A 21606-nucleotide genomic window follows, 5' to 3' on the forward strand; every position below is an offset into this window, starting at 1 on the left:
ACCACATGTGGGTGCTAGGAACCCAACTTTGGTCCTCTGGAAGAGCAGTATGTGCCCTTAGCCATGGAGCCATCGCTCCAGCCCCACAGAATTTATTTTCTAATAGCAACAATTGTGCATATTTCAAGCCTACTTCCTCTGTAACCAGGAAATACTCACAGCAGAGAGAAATGATCGACATGGCATGCAGCTTGTTCTCAGACCTGATGTACGGTCGCATACAAATAACAAAAATGTTTCCAAAGCAGGTAATTGCAGATACAACCCAGACAAAGACTCTCTGAATGATGCTTGCCAAGAGGTTCTCAAGAGACGAAATCCCATCTGTGTTGGGCTTACAGCTGCGCACATGTGGTGCGTATCCACAGTACTGAAACTTCTTAAAATATCTGATGTACAAAGAGAAAACAAAGTTGCATATACTTAAGTCAATGTTATCACTGATATTTTTCTTCAACATTTTTTTTCAACATTTTCTCTGTAGAAAGTGTTTTCATATAAGATTCAGTGGAATAGAAAACATTTCCTTAGCCAATCACTCATGATTCTGAAGTTCAAAATTTAATTCTTATTCATTTGACTTTACAGTAAAAGACCGTGTGGGTCCGAACTGCAAGCAGGCATAAAGAATGTGTATTATACATGTTTTAGCGTATGCACAAATGGTTAGCTTGTGAGCAAGAGTTTAACCATAGAAGCTTTCAATGGCTGTTTCCAGAATTCAGTCATAGAAACTAGTGGTTCTCAACCTGTGGATTGCAACCCTTTTGAGGGTTGAATGACGCTTTCACAGGGGTCTCCTGAGACCATCAGAAAACACAGATACTTACATTCCAATTTGTAACAGTAGCAAAAATACAATTATGAAGTAGCAACGAAAATAGTTGTATGGTTGGGGGTCACCACACCATGAGAACTGTTAAAGGGTTGCAGCGTTAGGGAGGTTGATTGCCACTGGTACAAACATGGTTACAAAGCCCTTATAACCAGCTTTGCCACAGCTGCTCTTACTGCTTGGCTCCCAGGGGGAAAATTAAATTCCTTCTCTTTGCTGCTTCCATGGCTTTTCCGTTACAGAAGTTATAACATAAGATCACATTAAGTTATTAGCAATAACTACTAACCACGTCTATTGCTCACACTAGAATTTGAAACACGACGAAGAATTAAATGTCAAACGAATTTTTTTCATTTGATAAAGACATCACCTGGATAAACAAGAATTGCTGTGTGTAAGCAGCAACACGAGTGCCACTTACTGGGTACATTTAGACATCAGGAACAAGTTCTCTAATGAACACCATGAAACCAGTGATATCATCATCAGAATAGGAGATAAATCTTCAATGGGGGAAAATTATGTGATAGGAAATTTCCTAGTAATACCAGAGATTGGACTTCAGACTGCATCAATCTGCCTCACAGGCAAAGAGTGATGGTGAAAACCAGCAATTATCTCTATAGTATAAACAGTTACAGTAGTAAGCTGTATAGGGTGGATTGGCTATTTTGTGTCTTGCCAAAGGTGTGGGCAGTTGCTGATATGTGCATCTGGTTGTTTGCGTTTCTCTGTGAGCTACGATGGGTTGAGCAGGGTATAAGGGTGGCTGTGCTGTTTCTTCTTGCTTAAGAGTCTGAGGCTAAACTGCTGTCATCAACAGAACCTCAGCAGTTACTTGTTTGCTAATTTGGCTACTTAGCATAGAGTCATCTGTTAGCAATAGTGCCTTTATTTCTTCAGAGGGAAGCATCAGCGATGAAATCATGGTGGAGGCTCTATGGAAGCCCTCCTCTAGCAAACAGTCCAAGAGGAACCCTGAGCCTTGTCGATGGCATGTGAATGGCTTATTTCAGCAGGGCTTGGGTAAGACCACTGTTCAACTCTTCTTCCCATGAATCCTGCCCAATTCAGGCTCTCCTCTTAGTTACTTCTAGACTTTGTGGGCTACACTGGTTTCTTCCAACAAACTCAGTTCTTTGTTGGTCAGACTGTTTTGTTTTGAACAATCAAAGAAGCTAATAAAAGCTCTGCCTCTGAGCAATCATGGTAAGCAGAAACAATGTCCTCTGTTAGACTTACAGTGCAAGGACGATTACAGAGTGGCTGACAAGACACTTCTAAATTACTGAAAATTACCATAGTGTGAAGAGAGGGGCAGTGCTTGCTGTGATAATCAATTCAAATTATAAGGCATATGATCAATACAAAACCAGACACACTGCACAGAATTTACAAAGGTCACCATTTTATCCACGCACTTACTCCAGTCATACTCTGACATTAGGGACAGTTCTTTTCTGGAGAACTCCCACCTTTATTAATTTGTAGCAATTATTTTTATATCATATTGAAATGTGTGTTTAGATATTATATATAATTTTTATATTACATATCCATATCATATACAAACATTTAAAATGAAAAATTAATAATGGCTACAAACCAATGTGTGTGTTGTGTGAAATATGTGTAAATGTCTGATTGAGTGAAGACTCATGTGTGCCATAGCATTTGTGCGTGTGTTGGAGAATGGCTTCAGGTGTTGGTCTTGACCCTCCACCTTGTTTTTGAGGCAGAATCTCTCTTGTTGTTTGTTGCTGCATTTCATAGCCCCCCTGAGGAGTGCTGAGATCACAGCCACTTGTTCTGTCTTCTACTTGGGCTCCAGGGATCTAGGCTCAGGCGTTTTTACCTGCTGAGCCATCTCCCCAGCCCTATTTGTAATTTTTTTATATTACTTACATATACTTTTATATCCGCATCTGGTGGCACTTACACAAATGGTACACGTTGCTATCTTGTTGGGTAAAAATTAGCACCTGTGAGTATTATTAGAGATAAGTGTGTTTCGTAAGACTGGGTAGACCCTTCTTACATCTGGGGCTTTTGGTATTTGACCTTCTTCCCATAAAATGTTATCAGAGTGTGGAAAACAAAATCTGTATAACTGGTGTCAGTCTTTAAAAGTTAATTATTGACGACTAGATGGTCTGAGATCATCTAGGCTGCTGACAAATCTCATAGCCTGGGAGTTTAAACAATAAACATTCATTTCTCAGTTCTCCACGTTGGAATGTCCAAGGTCAAGGCGCCAGCAGCTAGGTACCCTGGTGCAGTGCTGCTGCCTGGCACATTTCTACTATGTCCTCACATGCCGGATCGTGCGAGCGAGGCTCTCCCCCTTCCTCCTTTCCTCCCTCCCTTTCTTTTTTCCTTCCTTCCCTCTTCCCCTCCTTCCTTCTTTTTTCCTTCCTTTCTTCCTCCCTCTGTCCCTCCTTCCCTTTCTTCTTTCTTTTCCCCTTCTTCCTCCTTTCCCCCCACTCTCTTTCTTCTTTCCTTTCCTAATGTTTGATACTTTCAATTTTCTTATTCTCTCTTTTGTGTATACACTCATGGTGGAGACCCAAAGAGAAGTTAGGAAGCTTTTCTCTTTTATTTTCCACCTTATTCCATTGAGACAAAACTTCTCATTGAAACCAGAGCTCAGCTGGTCACCCAGCAAGCCCCAGTGAACCTTTTGTCTCTGGCCACCTCCAGCAGTTTGATCATAGGCTCATAGGGTTATAAGCTTACATGGGTGCTGGTCAACTCAGGTCCTTGTGCTGTCGTAGGGCACTCCCCAACTGAGCTACCCAGCATGTCCTCCCCTCTCCCTTCTTCCTCCTTCTTTCTGGGAATCCATTAAACCTAGGGCTTCGATGTACTAGCTCCAGTCTTTCTCAAATTTATTTTTAAAATATTTATTTATTTATTTATTTATTTATTATATAGTGTTCTGGCTGCGTATATGTGGCATGCCAGAAGAGGGCACCAGATGTCATAATAGATGGTTATGAGCCACCATATGGTTCTGGGAATTGAACTCGAGACCTCTGGAAGAGCAACCAATGCTCTTAAACTCTGAGCCATCTCTCTAGCCCCTCATTTTTGTTTTGAGACAGGATTTCACTATGAAGCCATGACTAATTTGTAACTTTCCATATAGACCAGGCTGCCTTCCAACTCAGAGATCCACCTATCTCTGCCTCCCAGTTGCTGGGATTAAAAGTGGTTTTCAATTCTCTTTTACAGGGGCACTAATACTGTTCACGAAGGCTGTGCCTGAAGGAGTTAATCATGTTTTCAAGGCCTTAACATTGCAACATACAGTTTGGAAAAGGGAAACAAATACTAAACATATGGAAGCAAATTAGTACAAATTTTAAATATTTTACTTACATTTAGTTTGGCTGTATTATATGGGGACACAAAGATTAAAATCAAGGTGAGCAACAAGAAAATGTCTACTTACATGTGAGAGAGGTTCATGAGAGGTCTAAACATCCTTTGTTGGATATTTGAAATTTCAATTCCTTCTAGGCTGCTAAAAATACCAAATAATAGTCAAAAGAACATGTGTCATCCACAGCACAAGACAACAGTTATTTTTGTGAAGAAAGTGTAGTAAAATGCCTTTAGTTACCATTGTTCTAAGTGAAATGCTCAGACTCTGCCTACCTAGACACCTCCCCAGCTTATGGACAAGTGTGTCTTTCCTTCAAAATCTTCACAGTCCACGATACAATGTCTGTCAGTAAACATTTGTAGAATAAGTGTATACAGTCCTATTCTGACATCTTTAATTTTTTCTAATGCTTTTTAAGTCATACTTTTAAAAAAAAATAAAGTGCTACTTTACTGCAAAATAGTTAAATAAGATGAACATAGCCTTATCTTTTAAAGTCAATTAGACATTAACAGAACTTTTGTCTTTGGTCTTTGTGGTGTGTGTGTGTGTGTCATGATTTACACAGTCTAGAAAGTTCCTTTTTAGGGAAAGGATGCTCGTCTTTGTTGTCAACTTGACACCCTTGGGAAGAGGGAAACTCAACTGAGAAAACTGTCTCCAGTGTTTTGGCTAGTGGTCATATCTACGGGAGCTTTTTCTCGGTTAATGACTGATCTTGAAGGACCAGCAAGCCAGTAAACAAGCATTCCTTCATGGTTTCTGCCTCAAGCCTTTAGATTCCTCCTTGGCTTTCCTCGATGATGGACTGACTGTAACCTGTAGGCCAAATAGACCCTTTCACCCCAAGTTGTGTTTGGTCGGTGTTTTATTACAGCAGCAGAGAGCAAACTAGGACAGACGCCTATAGTAAACCTTAAGTAGCCAGCATCGAAGGTGCAACCAATATGCCCCATGTGTTCAGAGAGCAGAAACGCACAAGTCAGTATCTTACTCCTGTGACACAGACAGACACAGAGGTTCATTATCATTTACTTTTTAGCTTATTAACGCATGATATGGAAGTAATTCCTATCTGTCTACAGTCCATTAAGGACTCATATATTTTTGTGGAGCTATAAATAAGAAATTGAGAGCTTGTATACTATTAGTATTGAAGTAAAACTGCATAGCATATACTTACAGAGACTTGAGTTTGGCGAGACAATCGAATTGATTTACTTGAATTTTCTGTATTGGGTTATATGAAATATTCCTGTTTTATTTATTAAAAGAAAAGAAATAAGTTATTCCTAAACATTGCTTGGGCAAAGAGAATATGTTTTTTGACTTTGAATGAATTTGAGACATTTATCAAAAATTATAGTACAACTCAAAATATGTTGGAAAATTTAAATGTAAGACCCGAGACCATAGAGAAAGACCTCCATGACCCTGGCCTGGAAGTGATTTCTTTTGGATGTGATTTCCAAAATACAGACAGAAAAAGTGACAAGAGCCACAGAGAACCACATTAAACTCAAAAGCCTTTTCATACCATAAAAGAAGCCTACAATGTGTAAAAAATGGTTGCAAAGCACTCTTTCCATTTTTCTCTCTCTTCCTCCACTTCTTTGTTTTGTTCTAGGGACAGTAAGCACACTCTACCTCTGAGGCAGATCCCCCCCTCTGCACAGTGTACATCAGGAAATGGTGTAAGAGCTAAAAGACAGAGGGAACTCAATGCGATAGTAAAAAAACAATCTGATTAAGAAACAGACAAAGAATCTGCGCAGACATTTCTCAAAAGAAGACACACAAGTGGCCAACATATATACAAAGCACTCTCAGAATTACCATGACTCTGAGATTCCATCTTACACCCATCAGAATGGCTAAGATCAAAAACTCATGTGACAACACATGCTGGAGAGGTTGTGGAGAAAGGGGAACCCTCCTCCATTGCTGGTGGGAATGTAAACTTGTATAACCATGTTGGAAATCAATTCGGCAATTTCTCAGAAAATTAGGAATAGTGCTACCTCAAGATTCAGCTATACCACTTGTAGGCATATATCCAAAATATGCTTAAGTATACAACAAGGACATTTGCTCAACTATGTTCATAGCAGCTTTATTTGTTATAGCTAGAATCTGGAAACAACCCAGATGTCCCTCAACAGAGGAATGGATACAGAAGTTGTAGTACATTTACACAATGGAATACTACTCAGCTATTCAAAACAAGGACATCATGAAATTTGCAGGCAAATGGATGGAACTAGAAAAGATCATCCTGAGTAAGGCAAAAGCAGTCTTGAAAAAAGGAACAACAAAGTTAGGGCTTGCACAGACCAAATAAGTGCAGTGTGATATGATACAGTGTGTGTTTCAGCTCTCAGCCAGCCATAGAAGCTCAAGAATACAAAACTGATGCTCTGCAATGCATTGGATCCTAAGTTACAATGGTTGATAGGGTAAGTGAATTAAATGACCATTAAAAGGAACACTTCTGATTTATGATGCCTTCAGTAGGCATATATAAGTTTGCTGTGTGTTGAGAAGGAACATAGAACCCGAATAACTTAATGTAGACACCCAGACAGGAATTTGTACACTTGTGTTCATAGTAGCATCATTCCTAGCCAAAAGCTGGAAGCAACCCAAGTGTCCACCCACTGGAGGATGCTTCTACACAGTAGATGGGATTTTATTATCAGCCCTACATCCAACGGAGTTCTGAAACATGCCACAATATTGATGTACCTTGTGGGCATGGTGAGAGAGGTAAGGCAGTCACAAAATGGTGACTATGACCTGGAGAGAGCAAGTAGGACGGTGGTCAGGGCTGGGCAGGAGTGTGGAGTTAGAGCTTGATGGTCCCAGGGTTTCAGCTTTGGACTAAGTAAACAACCGTGGAGGTGGATGTTGGTGAGAGCTGAGCAACGTTATGGAAGATTCCAATGTAACAGAAGGGCAGCTCAATGCTGTGTCTATTTTACCACAATTAGAAAACAAGATAAAGAAACCAAGTGGGAACTTAATGTCTTACAATTGTGAGAGCTCCTTCAGATCCTTGAATACGTTCGGTGGAAGACTTTCAATCTTATTACTTCCTAAATCCCTAGGGAAACAATTGCAAGCATGTAATATTGTTTTCCAGAGACTTCATTCACTGGTAGAAAGTCCATTAAAAAAAAAAAAACAAAACATTTACAACTGTCCAATAGCACCATTGCTGAGTTGGATTAAATACCGAAAGGTGTCTCCTTGGTGTGGGGATTTGAACTCACAGACCTTTTCCTGCTCAGCATGTGTCCTATACCTGAGCGCTGCCTTCAGGCCCATGAAGTCAAGAAGGTTTAAAAGAGGGAGCAAAATAGGGAGGCATAAAAATACTTTAACCTGAACCAGGCATGGTAGTATACACCTATAATCCCAATATGTGGAAGTAGAGGCAGGGGGATTAGAAGCTCATGGACATCCCCAGCTACACAGTGTGTTCAAAGCCAGCATCGACCTAAAAAGCTCCTCCCTCATCTTTTAAAAGTTCTACTCCATATTTTCTTGAAGACAGATCATTGATGGTATTTAATGTGGCTTTGACAGACTAAAATTTCCATTTATTGTATGCATGATGTCCCTTCATCCTTACTCTTCCCTCTTTTTCCTTTTATTTATAACTTGATTTGAAGCCCTGATTTTTCTTTTGTCCAGGTTTTTTAAGATTACCTCAAAGTATGTCATTTGAGGTTCAAGTTTCTTTCAGAGAGATGCTCAGGCTCTCATATTCTCCTGGGCAGGACATATATGTGCAGAGGGGATGGCTAACATGACCTCTCCTCAGCTATAAGGGCCTTTCCGAAGCACAGGCTCTGACCCTTCAATGTGAGAAAGGCTCCAGCTCTTTTTAAAGAAGGAAAAGTCCCAGTGAGCTTGATTTAGAAGATTGTGAGCTACAGAGGAAAACATAACTTCTCCTATCCCCTCCAGGAGGACAGGCAGGAGGAAAGACATGGTCACCTGTGTCAGTTGCTTAACCAATTTTGATGATGATGATGATGATGATGATGATGATGATTTTGGTTTTTTGAGACAAGGTTTCTCTGTATAGCCTTGGCTGTTCTGGAACTCATTATATGTGTCTGTGTGTGGCTTAGTGCACGAGAGTGAGTACAAATGCTCGAAGCGGTCAGCGTGTCCGAGCCCCTCTCTGTTCCTCTACTGTGAATGGGAATCTTATCCACGGCAGTGCTCTATTTCCTTAGGGGTCCAGGCTCGCTCCAGGGGAACGGTGTCTGTCAGTGGTTTCTTCCACTGAACGCTCTGGAACGTAAGGACAGATATGCTGCCTCCTTGGAGCAAACGAAATAGAACAGTGTAGGTTGTGTTTCATCAGTTAACTTCACCCTGGTTTTATTCTTAGTCTGAAGCTACGTTTCCTTTATCTAACTTTATTTTGTATTTGCTTTTGTAAGCTATCTGAATTGTTTTATGACCATGGTACATATAACTGCCGTTTGGAAAGAAAAAATTCATATTTCTTAAATATATAGCTAATATGAAGTAAAACTGGAAAAAGGGAATCTTAATACCCATTTAGTTATACTTACAATTCATCTAGTTTCTGGAGGTGTGTAAATGCATGTTCACTTAAGTGATTAATTTTGTTTTTCCTCATTACTCTGAAAGTAAGGAGAAAAGTACATGTTAACATGTTGACATAATTATAACATGTGTTACTAACTGTAACTCCTGAAATATATCATAAACATCATGAATATAGAATGCATTTTTATTTCAGGAAATTTTGAATAGCACGGTTGATTATCTAATTTATTTATTTGGAAACCACAGTCTCAACTATGCAGCCCTGGATGGCCTCAAAACCATGACCTTTCTGCATAAGACTCTTGGGGCTGCAGCTACAGGCGTGTGCCACCAAACCCAGCTTCAGTTTGTTAGTTATTAAATTCCTTAAATCTTTAACAGAGAAATAAAAAATATGATTCAAATTTGTAATTGGAGGAGGGCCTCTTCAGAACAGAAGCTGAGCATCTGGCAGCTGTGAGCACAGGAATTGCTTTAGAGTTACCTCCTAAGTCTGTGAAGTGTGTCTACCTAACAAAGGCTCTGTGCACTGCAGAGCGCTTACTCGCTAGTGCATGGACTGAGGATGGAGCTGCCTAATTTGTTGGTCTGAGTGACCAACTCAACCTCTTGTTAGTTTTTCAGAATATGAGTTTTTAGAAAATAATATGAACCAGAGTGTGGCACTTGCTCTTGACTGTGTGTGTGTGTGTGTATGTGACGAGGGTTGAATCTAAACCTCACACATGTTGAGCACTTGCTGTACTGCTGATCCATACCCTAACTGCATTTTCACAGGTCTCTGTGTTATCCACCAGCATAAATGACTAATTTGGGAAAATTTAAAGGGCTTCCAATTGTTTTTGAATCTACTCTTTTTTTTTTATAGCTCAGCATATAAGATAATGGGACTCATTAGCTTATATGATATATAAGATATATACATATATGCCATAATACTTTATTTTACCTTGACTGCTCTGTCCTCCTCCATATTACCTGCTTCACTCCTTCTGGTTCCTTTCCTCTACCCACGTGGTCCTTTCTTTTGCTTTGATATCACATGTGTGCTATTACTATCTTTCCCCATCCCCTGAAGATCCCTTCCTCCTTTTCATAGTCCACTTTTTACTTTCATAGCACTCACACACCCTCACACACACATACATACACACACACACACACACTTCACAAATGCAAATAAAATTCTATTTAGGAGAAAAAACACATAGTATTTGTCTTTATGAATCTGGCTTTTTTCACTTAATATAATATCCCATTGAATTAATTTTTTTCACAAATGCCACAATTGCTAAATAAAATTCCATATCTATCATGTTCTTTAACCATTTATCTAGATGGATATGTAGGCTTTTCCCACTAGCTATTGTGATGACTACAGCAATAAACATGGATGTACAAGTATCTTTGTGTCTACTTAAGAGTCTTTTTGGAATAAATTCGCAAGCCATGTGTCTGGGTCATATGGTAGTTCTATTTTTAGACTGTTGAGGAATCTTCATTCTGACTTCTATAGTGACTATATCATTATAGAGTCCCACCAAAAGTACATAGTGTTCCTTTTTGCTCACATTCCTACCAGAATTTGTGACCATTAATTTATTTGGTTAAAATGTTTTTATTTATATGTATGTGTGGGTATCTCTTGTATTAGTATGTGAATGGGCATGTGAATACCTGTAGAGGCTGGAAGAGTGACCAGGATGCCCTGGAGCTGGACTTACAGGTGATTGTGAGCTGCCCCATGAAGATGCTGGGAACCAGAACCCAAGTCCTCTGCAAGCGCAATGTTCTGCTCAGCCGTATCTGCAAACTGCTTTGTAGTTTGTTTGTTTGTTTTGGACATCTTGACCATAATATGTTGTGGAGAGGTTTTTCTCTGTTCATGCCTGTTTGGACTTTTAAATGACAATTGTTTTTGGATGTCCATTCTTGGTCTAGATTTGCTATAATTTTATGGAATAGATTGACTATGCAATTAGTTATTGTCAGCTTCTTTTTCCATCCTGTGGATTCTTAGGTTTGGGCTCTTGATTATATTCCAGAGTTTTTGGACATTGTGGCTGTGCTGACTATTTTTTCTTATCATTATTTGAATATTTCCTGATCTTGTCCTCTATACCCAGAAGTTTTTGTTTGTTTGTTTTCGTTTATGGTTTGCTTGGTCAAGTTCCTGGTGATGCTTCTGCAGAGTTTTATTGATTCACTGAGTTTTTCAGGTCTAACATTTCTATTTGTGCTTTTTGAAAAAAAATCTTAATTTCTTTTGCTGAGGTTTTCTTTCATACGTTTATGTTTTTCTATACAGTGTTGACTTTCTCATCCGATACCGCGTTTTTTCCCCTCTGTTCTGATGACTTTCCTCTCTAAATCCTAGATTTAATTCATCTGCTTATTTCTACCCTCTGTGAGGTCACTGAGAACTTTTACTACCAAGCCCTTGAAATGGTCACCTGATGTTTTGTGCATTTTCATATCTTTGATTCAGTAGAGTTTTGGTATTGGAGAAGTCATTGCTTCTCAATCTTTCTTTTGTTTCTGTGATGTGATTTGTGCTTTTATAGCTTTGAGCAACTCTCCTAGTTTTATTAGAAAATTTTCTCATTGTTCAGTTTACTCTTGAGGGTTCTAACCTCAGTACAACAACTTTCTATAAGCAATAACATCAATGTGTATAAGACTCAACTGAAAATCAGTTAACGACCACTAGTTCCTACCAGGGGGAACCCAAATGAGTTTTTTTTTTTTTCCATATAGAAGTTTAAAAGTCAATGGCAATACCACATGGTCTTTCTTGGAACGTACGTATAGGTGACTGAATAGGTTATAGTCAGGAGCAGGTTATGTATTTATATTTAGCAGGATATATATATGTCTGGCTGGCCTGGAAATCACTGTTTACACCAGGCTAGCCTCAGACTCATTGAGACATGTCTCTGGAGTGCTATGATTAAAAGTATTGACTTGTTTATTTTTATTTTTATTTTATTCTTGAGATCAGAGTTAGATCATTTCTTCTTTCCATTTCTATCCTCATATTCTTTCTTGATCTATTTCAAATTAATAGATCTTTTTTCAGTGATTGGCAAAGGAGCCACACTTAACTGCCCTTGAACATGCCCAGGCTGTGTTCTGCCCACATAAAGGATTCATTTGCGTTGTAAAGAGAGTCAACAATACTTAAAAAAACATAGTACTTACAAAACAGTTAAATTATTGCAGGAAATGAAAGTCAAATTTCTTAAACCATGGATACGGTTGCCTTCAAAGTCCCTAGAACATAAAAATAAAATGCAATCAAATAAATTCATAGAGAGAAATAAATTGGCTAAGAATTCCTTGTTATCTAATAAGATGTCTTTTCTTCACATTTGTTCCCAGTCATTTGTATAGCAGCTGAATTTACATATACAGTATATCTAGGCTATAAACATGTAGTATTATTGTCTGTCTTCTGTATCAGCAGTAAAAATGATGTGAGGTCCTAGGTTCAGTTCCCAGTACCAAGGTGTAAAAATGTTTTGAGTAACATCTTTATCATGTACTAACAATGACATGGATATTATTATTCCAAGAAATGAAAAAAAAAAAAAAACAGTTCTTGTGGAAAATATCCGATTTATTAAAGGTTGTTTAGTAGTCAAGCATACTTAACAGTTGTCTAGAGATGCAAGGTGTTTCCATAAGCAGGAATGAAGTTAGAAGATCCGATTAGGCTGCAGAGGCTATGGCTATGCAGACAACATACGTTCATTTATTTATCTTAACAATTTAAAATTTTGCCAGGCAGTGGTGACGCACATCTTTAATCCTAGCACTAGAGATACACAGGCAGGTGATCTCTGAGTTTGAGGCCAGCCTGGTCTACAGAGTGACCGGGACAGCCATCGTGCTATGGGCGGGCACAGTTTTGACCATTGATTGCTTTGCACAGTCCTATTTAATTACTAAGTCAGAACTGCAGGGGCTGTTAGAAAATCCTCTTGAACCAACCCCAATCACACGGAAGGCCATTAAGTCAACGTGCCCTTTCTCTTTACGGCTTTATGGCTTTCTCTTTATGTCCACTAGGTACAGAAAGAGCCGTTCTGTGACTCGAAGGCGCCTCCGGACTCAGAGACGGCTTGTGAACTGCTCGTTCCCGCCAGGGGTTCTGAACCAGCACGTGCTAAACCTGTCTTTCTTGCCCTTTACCCTTGTGTTACAGTAAGGTTGACATTATCACACCCTACACACAAGAACAGTGCTTCTCATTATCTTTGCTGTAAGCCCAGATACGAAATGATCGGTTTCTGGAAATTTCCAAAACAAGAGGTAAATGGGGAGTTTTCCCAGTCCTGGTAGGCAGTTTGTTGATTAAACTTTCAAATAGTAATTTTGGTTGTAAGACACGGGGGAGTCGTACGTTACCGAGGAAGGCACTCGGGTGAGGCACGGAGACCAGTGTTGAAGCAAACAGCAAGAGGTTTATTGCAAGTTTTGGTCTCCTGTACGATAAGAGACGCCACCCGAGGAACAATAGCCTAGGGTTTTTATAGGCAACTTTGGAAATAGCAACAGGGCAGTTTTTATTGGTGGGTATTCTGGGTCTAGCTGTGTGCTTTGGGCCAGGTTACTCGGGTTAAGTTGCCCACCCTGCGGTTTCTCCAGAGATCGCCTGCCCCCACCTGTGCTGGGGGCTTTTCCAGCGATGGTCTGTGTGACTGTGCTAAGGACTGCCTGCATCTATGTCCTTGGGGTTTTTCCAGCAACTGTCTGACTGTCTGTGAGGTTTGAGTCCCGGGGGGAGGTGGGGGGAAGGCAGAGGGAAGAGGGTATACTCTGCACTTAGCAATTAGGGGAAAGATCCCAGTTTTCCCAGTTTTCTTGGTTATTCTCAAGCTAGACCTCATCACAGTCATTTCTTAAAAACAAACTAAATAAAAATACCAAAACTAGCCAAACAAACAAATAAGCAAACAAAACCCTATAGTCTTTTTTTTTTTTTTTTTTTTTCTATCAGGGCCTCACTCTGTACCCCAGGCTGCCTTGAACTTGTGGTGTTACTCCTTCCTCAGCCTCTTGCTTTAGCCTCCTAAGATTATAGGTGGGAGCCACCACAGCAGGCCAAACCTATATTCTGAGCAGGCAAATTTGCTGGCTTATTGCACTCTTACTTGTGGAGTGAAACCTATGGCTATGCAAAGCCACCGAGCCCACACATTACACAGGACACACAAGGGGCCTTTTCAGAACATCCCACAGCCTCCATTCTGTCATGAGTAGTGCAAAGCAGCACATCCTCGCCACTCAGAGTTTAGGGATAAACTAAAACCGCTTAGCTTCTGCATCAACTTAATAGGAGACTGGCTTGACAGGAGAAGAGCAAGTGTGACGCTGACCATGTGACATCACTTCCGCCCTCCTTCTTCCTGGTTCCAAAACATTTTTCTCTTTCACGTATTGCATTTTGTTGAAAGTTTAGAGAAGTCAGTCAATGAGGGTGTTCAATATAGAAATGCAATAATAAAATAATGCTAGGAAACTTGGTACATCAGCTACCTGGCACAGAAGACCCTGGGTGTCCAATATGAGTCAGTCAAATTCAGAAAATGTAGCAGAGAGAGAGAATGAGAGAGAGAGAGAGAGAGAGAGAGAGAGAGAGAGAGAGAGAGAGAGAGAGACTGACTTACAGCCAGTGCAGCCGGGGCATGTGCTGACAGAGGGGCTTGTCAGGCAAATGGGTGAGGACATTATTCATCAGCACTCTGAAAAAGGAAAGAAATCACGAAAATCACGTTTTCTGGTCCTCTTCTGTCTCGAGGCAGACACAGTGTCGTCGTCACTGCTCAGGACCCGCGAGAGCCTCTCGCGACCAGTCTTCCCCACCATCTTCTCTCTGCACGGCCTGTGGCATGGAAGCACTCTGGTGGCAAGAACATTCCCACGCACGAGTTCTCCTGCAGGGAACAGCAATGCTAGTCTCTGAACAAAAGCTGGCGCCTGTCAGCAGCAGCCCGGGCAAAGGAGCCGGCCTCGGCAGCAGGCTTCTCCCTTGCTGAGGTTGCTGTGTGGGAGAGACATGCTTAAGAATACTTCCGCACGGAAGAACCCCGTGCTCAGTTTCGGTGGGCCGGCAGGGCATCATCACAAAACGGTCAGGCCTGTAAGTCGCCTTATGAATTTGGTCAAGGAGGTTGTTAGTAGGGAAAGCTTTTTTTTAGGCTCAAATAATTACAAACGTAATACTACTCTGCTTAAAGTTTTAATTTTTTACTCCTGTCTCTTCAGTTGGAATGCTTCAAATTTTCTATTACATTGATTTACTTATTTGTTGGTGTGTGTGTGTGTGTGTGTCTGTGTATGTGTGGTGGTTTGAATAGGAATGGCCCCAAGTGCTTGAATGCTTGGCCCATAGTTAGGGGCCCTACTAGGGGGTGTGACCTTGTTGGGGGAAGTGTGTCATGATGGGGGAGGGCTTTGTGGTCAGCTCAAGCCAGCTCTCAGTCTGCCGCCTGTAGCTCAAGGTGTAGAACTCTCAGATACCACCTGTCTGCCTGCAGGCCGCCGTGCTCCCCGCCATAAATAGTGGACTAAACCTCCGACACTGTGAGCCAGCCCCAGTTAAATGTTTTCTTTCATAAGAGTTGCTGTGGTCATGCGACAATTTGTGTGTAGGGTTGACAGCTTGCAGGAGTCCACCTTTCTACCATGGAGGTCCTGGGGCTTGAACTCGGATAGTCAGGCTTGGTTGCAAGTACCTCTGTCTCACCTACCTGTTTGTTTTAATTGGGTACTTACAAGAGAATAAGAGAATGTAGTCCGTAAAATGTGAGTGGGGAAATTCGACTGAGGTGGTTGTCTTCAATTATCCTGTCCATAAGAACAGAAGAGCGTTATGTGTGTATTCTTGGAACATTAAAACCGATACAAGGAAACAGCATACAATGAAACATACAGCCATTCCAGTCTGTGGAGATCTTCAAACACTCCTGGCTTCAGGAAGGTTATTCTGTTGTGGCTGAGGTACCTGGAAAGGAGACATAACAGCAGCGAGTTTACTGTTTTTGTTGTTTTACAAGAAGGAATGTAGCGACGCCATCGCCCTTTTTCCTATACCATGCTCACTGCACCACTTCCTGCCTTTGAACTGTCAAGGGCCTTTATTATTTATTATGTCATTTCTAGCTTTTAATTTCTCATAGTTAGCTAGTGAATCGGCCTAGTTTTTAATGATCTACCCTGCTGTCATCGGACAGGTATCAAGCTGTGGTCATGGGTCAAAAGCTTTGTCCCCAGGGGTCTAATGACAACATTGCCCCCTTACCTCTCTATCCTTTTATTCTCTCATATCTAATGTCAGGGAGAAATGAAAGGGAGGAAAAAGGGCAGAGAAAGGTGGAAGAAAAGGGAACCCACAAAGTGTTGAATGCCAGCTACACATCTTGGGTGAAGACATGGTCTTCACAAAGCAAAGGACTGGCAGGAGTTCGTGTAGGCAGAGGAGATAGCGTGCATAAGAGCACTGACTACAAGAGAGTAAGGCACTGAGCGGTTATGAGGAAATTCAGTGAACCTCATCAGGACAGGACCCTGAGGTGAACTTAGGAGCCGGGAGGGTCTGTGCATGGTTTAGTAATGAGTTTGAGCCTCTTTGCCTGTCCACCTTCACCTCTCTCCCTGCAAAACAAGCCATTGCTGCTACATTGTATTGATCTCCTTTTGCCTTCTCTGTTTGTATTTCAGTCTCTTTTTGTGTTGAGGCTGTTATTAATGTTCGGTTTCTGCTTCTCTTATTCACTGTTAACAGTGAGGCCCTGAGCGAACAATTACCGGCTGAGCTCCAGCTCCTTCATTTCTAAAATGTGCATAGTATTCTCCCTCATAGGGCTGTAGTCACATGTGAGACAGGTCATGCTGTCTGCACTCTGCATATGTGCTTAGAACACTGTTTCTGCTCACATCTCTGCCTGGGATTCATTTGCAAGCACTGTTTAAGTTTCACTTGCCCAGGTAAATGGAATACCTCTCCATTATTTTCCTTTGAGAGGCTCTTTTTCAGCCTCATCCAGGCGAAGCTGGCCGCCAACTTCTGAGACTTGCTCTGAACTTCTGATCCACCTCCGTCTGCCTCCCAAGTGCAGGGACGGCAGCAGTGCACCGCCATACCTGGCTTTAAGTGGTGGTGGGGTCAGAACCAGGGCTTTGTGATGCTGGGAGAGCACTCTAGCACTCACAGCTTCCCATTAAGAAAAAATTTTCTCCTTTTCTTTAATTTTTCTCATACCTTGCAGCTGACACCGGCACAGATTCTTCTGCCAGGAAACTGCCTTTTTTGGTCAGGTTTGACTTTCACTCGTTTGTCCCCTATGTTACACCACTTCCTTCTCTGCAGGCCTGGGTACAGGCAGGCAATGAAGGACTAAGAAATAGCTTTAGCACATCCACGAACACCTCAGGGCTCTCTCAGGAATCAACGCCTATCCCTTCAAGTACAAGGCTATTGATCCATCCTGGCACCTCACGCACATCTGTACGGCCCAGTCCTCTTCATTTCTCACTCAGAGCCACTCCACGTTGCTCTGGACTAGAAATAACAACTTCTCACAGAGTACCGGTGCCACTGAACTTCCGTCAGCTTGATTGGCTTGAGAAGCAGGTAGGAGAGAAGTAAAATATACTGTCTGTGAAGGGTCTTACACAGAGGATTAACTACGGGTTAGTGGAGACTTCCCAGAGATGTAGGTCACACCATGCAGCTTGCAGTGATGGGCTTCTGAAACCACACACCATGATGAATATCCCTCCTTTTAAGTTGCTTCTGTCAGGTATCTGTGACAGTGAGCAAAGGGCAACCGGCTGACGGCAGAACTGGTGTGAGCGACACAGTACTGATACCATGGTGTTGCTTTCTCTTTAGAGAGTGAGAGGCTTGACTGGTGCAGGATATTTGTGGTATTTGTGGTGTGGCTCAGCCCTAGCACACACCTTTACTTTAATCCAAGAGCTTTCTGTAAACAGTTTAAATCAAGTTAACCCTAGGTCAAGAGGTGGATAAAGCAACCAGATTGACAGGAAGTGAACATAGGAAAAATGATAGAGACTGAGAGGAAGTCCGGAGGATGGATAGAGAGACGTACTGAAAGTAGAAAGGAGGGGCATTGAGTTGAAGGGAATTTAGGACAGTGTGAGCTGAGTAGGAAGGAATTTTTCCTTCTGGGATGTCAGCTGTGTAGAAAGGTCAGCTGGGTGTTTTCTCTGTCTCTCTGAGTTAGCAGGTCTTCACCTCAGCATCTGACTCCTGTCTTTCCGATGGTAAACACAAATGTTTGGGATTTTGATTTTTAAAAAACAACACTTTATGGCCTCAAGAGCAGCTCAGAGAGCCCCAAGTTTCTGGGGTAGCAAGCAGATCCTTAAAGACAGCATGTCTGACCCACCATTCTATGTCCCAGAGATGTCTGCTTGAAGACTTGCCCAGTGAAAGATGAAATGAGTACTTCTATGCATGAATAAAGGCATATACTTAGTGATAGTTAAGAAAAGGAGAGATAAGGTGGAATTGTTAACAGTCACGCAATAGTTCAAGGGACAAATGAGAAGAGATGGAACTTGTAAAACACCTTTTCCAGCTCTGTTCTGACTTTCAAGAATGTCTCCCATAGCTCAATCGTGAAGCCAAGCTGATGCTGTCCAGAAAGTTTCAAATACACCCATGGAGAGGAGAGTGGAACCAGGTGAGAATGAGCATGATGCTACTGAGACAAGGGCAGTGGGCTCAGAATGATGGAGGGGGGAGGGGCCCAGGTGCCAAGAGTAGAGGTCCAATCCTGTGAGCTTCTTCCATTTGTCACAGTTGCTGGGTGTTCTTGACTCATTCTCACCGTTTGCTACTACAGACCACAAACATGGTAGAAAAGATTTGTTGGGTGAAGAAAAAGAATGGGGTAGGATAAATATAAATAGACAGGATTGGTGAGCTGGCTCAGCAGGTCAATGTGCCTGCTTCAAAACCTGGTGACCTGAGTTTAACCTTCAGGACCGTACATTAGAAAGTGAGAACGGAAATGGTTCTTAGAGCTCCACACTTGCCCTGTCCTGCCAGTGCACCATCTCCTCTGCCCCCGTAAGAATATAATAAAACTGAAAAGAAGAAAAGCAGCTCAAATGGAAAGAATGAACATGCAGAGATGGTTGGTTTATTCACCCAAGCTGCAGAGATGTTCGCCTGTCCGTGGCTGCTTGGTAAGGATGTAGCTGAGTGCAGCGGAACTTTGACAATCTATTAAAAAGTTTTCCATGGGCTGGAGAGACGGCTCAGTGGTTAGGAGCATTTGCTGCTCTTCCAGAGGACCTGGTTTTGAGTCTCTGCATCTCCATGGCGGTTCACAACCTTGCCTGTAACTCCAATCTAGGGGATCTGATGCTCTTTTCTGGCATTCTCAGGTACTGAGTACACTTGGTACACAAAAAGACATACAAACAAAAATATCCATATGTATAAAACTTAAAAGGCAAAAAACTGACTTTCCTTTTCCTTTCTCTTAAGCACCATGAAACACAGCTTCACAACCATTAGTATCAAAACAAATCCCTCAAGTCAGGAAAGAATGAGTGTGGGCGAAGGGGAGGGTGGGAGATTAAAATGGTGCATCCTCTAAGAAAGGGATGTAGAAGATAGTGTTATAAAAGAGACATTCGAGCAGGAGGCATGAAGGGGTGTAGATGGAGAAGGGTAGGAGTAAAGGGATGGGGATGGAGGTCAATTGACGTTACAGGAGGGAGTGTGGGGAGGAGTAACTAACATTAAAGCCATTTTGAAAACCCACGTGGAAATGTATACTGTAGGAACTTTCAAAGATGTATACATCAGGAGAATTTGAATGGATTTACCATATGATAGAGGAAGAAAATATTCCAAGTATAAATCAAGCTCCCCCCCCCATGCATCCCTAGTACCACAGATGAGTTACGTCTTGGGGGGACTTTGGCCAAGAGATTCCATAGACATCACCAAACACCACAGGCTGCTGGCAATGCTATTACTTAGCCTCCACAACTTGACACGAAGACCCTATTGCTGAAGATATCACATTAATGGCATAGAACACAGCTAGGAGACATCTAGCTGGTACACAACTGGAAATTTCACCCCTACTGGCTGGCATTCATAGTGAGAAGTTTCTACACATGCTATGGAAAGAGAAAAGAGTCCTCAATCTCACTCAGCTATGAACCTCGACAGCTGTGATAACAACCTTACTTTGAGATAGTCCCATGGAAGCAGTAATGGCACAAATCTTAGGGAAGCAGCCAATCATTTTTTTGATCGGATTTAAGGCCCACTCCATGAGAAGCGATACTGTTAGTGAAGCTGAGAATCTGAGATGAGATAGCTGATGGGCGTGTGAGAAAACCTACTGCGGTTATTCCGCTAAATAAACATAGAAGTACAATGACCCCAATGACATGCTATACCCGTAGATCGGTGCCTCACTCATCCCTCATCAGAGAAACGTCTTGCAGGGGATGTAGATCCAGAGGTCTACAACTAGACAGTGTGCAGAGAGTGGGAGACTTTGGAACACTCCGCCCTGACTGGGTTGCCCTGGGGTCTACATGGAAGAAGGGGTGACAAGACTGCAGGAGCCAGAGGTGGAGGCTGATTTCGAGAGAACAGCAGGTACAAGATCTGCACAAGCGCATGCCAGACAAAAATCCCAGCACACAGGACTGGCATGGGCACCCAGCCTCACCGCTAGCCAAGAAGCTATTTGAAATTGATGCCTGCTGGTAAAAGGAAAAATCAGTCTTCTTCAACGGAGTAACATTGGGTACACGAGCCACACCTCAGGGCAGCCCTCTCGCCCAGCAGTAGCTGGCAAACACTGATTGGACTTTGTGTTTTTTATTCTTTCTCTTTTCTTAAGACTGAGAAAGAACAGGAAGTTTGGGAGGGTAAAGAACTAAAACAAGTGACGTGGCTGCAGGAGAAGTGTGGTAGTTTCCAAAAGAAAAACAAAAGTAGGATCAGCACATGAACAGCAAGTATACTTCCTGGCTTAGCACACCCAGGTGAACTGAACCCAGGAACTCAGACAGATGTGCAGCCTGGATAATAGCTGTGTTATCTCATCAGGAAAAGATGGAAATCCTCAAGTGCCGACGAACAGATGGCTAAGTAAACGGAATGTGGTGTATATATACACGATGGAATATTACGCAGCTTTGAAAAAGTAAGCCTGTAAGCTTACTGATACACACTACAAGGAGGAACACCAAAGGCATGGAGCAAAGTGAAACATGAGAAAAAGCAGATTCCACAGTCCAAAAGCTTTGCTCTTTTAACTTTACCACATGGTAAGCATGTATAAGGCAGTAGTAAACATTGTAAAAGAACTCAGTCCTGGTGTACATGACTTTAATCCCAGCATTTAGGAGGCAGGCAAATCACTGAGTTCAAGGCCACCCTGGTCTACATAATGAGTTCCAAGTGAGGCAGATACACAGTGAAACTCTGTCTCAAAAACTTGCAAACATACACCTGTGGGGTTGGGGTGATCCCCAGTGAGTGCTTAGCTGCACAAGATGCAGCTTTCGCCCGCAGCATGAAAAGAAGAACAAGCAGAGTCCCCTGGAAAGCGTGAACCCCCTTTCTTCTCTACATGGCTTGGCCTCTCACTTTGACTAAGTTCCTTCAGTGGTCACTGCTGCTGCTATGGGCAATGTACAATGAGTTCATCTTCTACGCCCAGGGCTGTCTATGTTCCCTGTGAGTTTTTCATCTGTTCCCACAACAGCCCTGCCTTGG

General features: G+C 41.9%; 1 protein-coding gene across 6 annotated transcripts in view; it reads right to left on the reverse strand.

Moving 5' to 3' along the window:
- Positions 1-21606, reverse strand: part of Rxfp1 (relaxin family peptide receptor 1) — a 99837-nt gene that overhangs the window by 12841 nt on the left and 65390 nt on the right. For 5 of the 6 annotated variants that reach the window (XM_060378460.1, XM_060378462.1, XM_060378464.1 and 2 more), the window contains 9 exons: positions 15754-15825; positions 15597-15668; positions 14489-14563; positions 12018-12089; positions 8819-8890; positions 7258-7329; positions 5410-5481; positions 4293-4364; positions 160-389 (listed from right to left, as the gene is read on the reverse strand). In XM_060378460.1, the coding sequence (XP_060234443.1) occupies positions 160-389; positions 4293-4364; positions 5410-5481; positions 7258-7329; positions 8819-8890; positions 12018-12089; positions 14489-14563; positions 15597-15668; positions 15754-15825 (809 nt within the window). The remainder of the gene's footprint in view (positions 1-159; positions 390-4292; positions 4365-5409; positions 5482-7257; positions 7330-8818; positions 8891-12017; positions 12090-14488; positions 14564-15596; positions 15669-15753; positions 15826-21606) is intronic. The other variant, XM_060378461.1, reaches the window with a different exon arrangement.

This window comes from Meriones unguiculatus, chromosome 2, assembly GCF_030254825.1.
Source record: "Meriones unguiculatus strain TT.TT164.6M chromosome 2, Bangor_MerUng_6.1, whole genome shotgun sequence".
Taxonomy (NCBI): Eukaryota; Metazoa; Chordata; class Mammalia; order Rodentia; family Muridae; genus Meriones; species Meriones unguiculatus.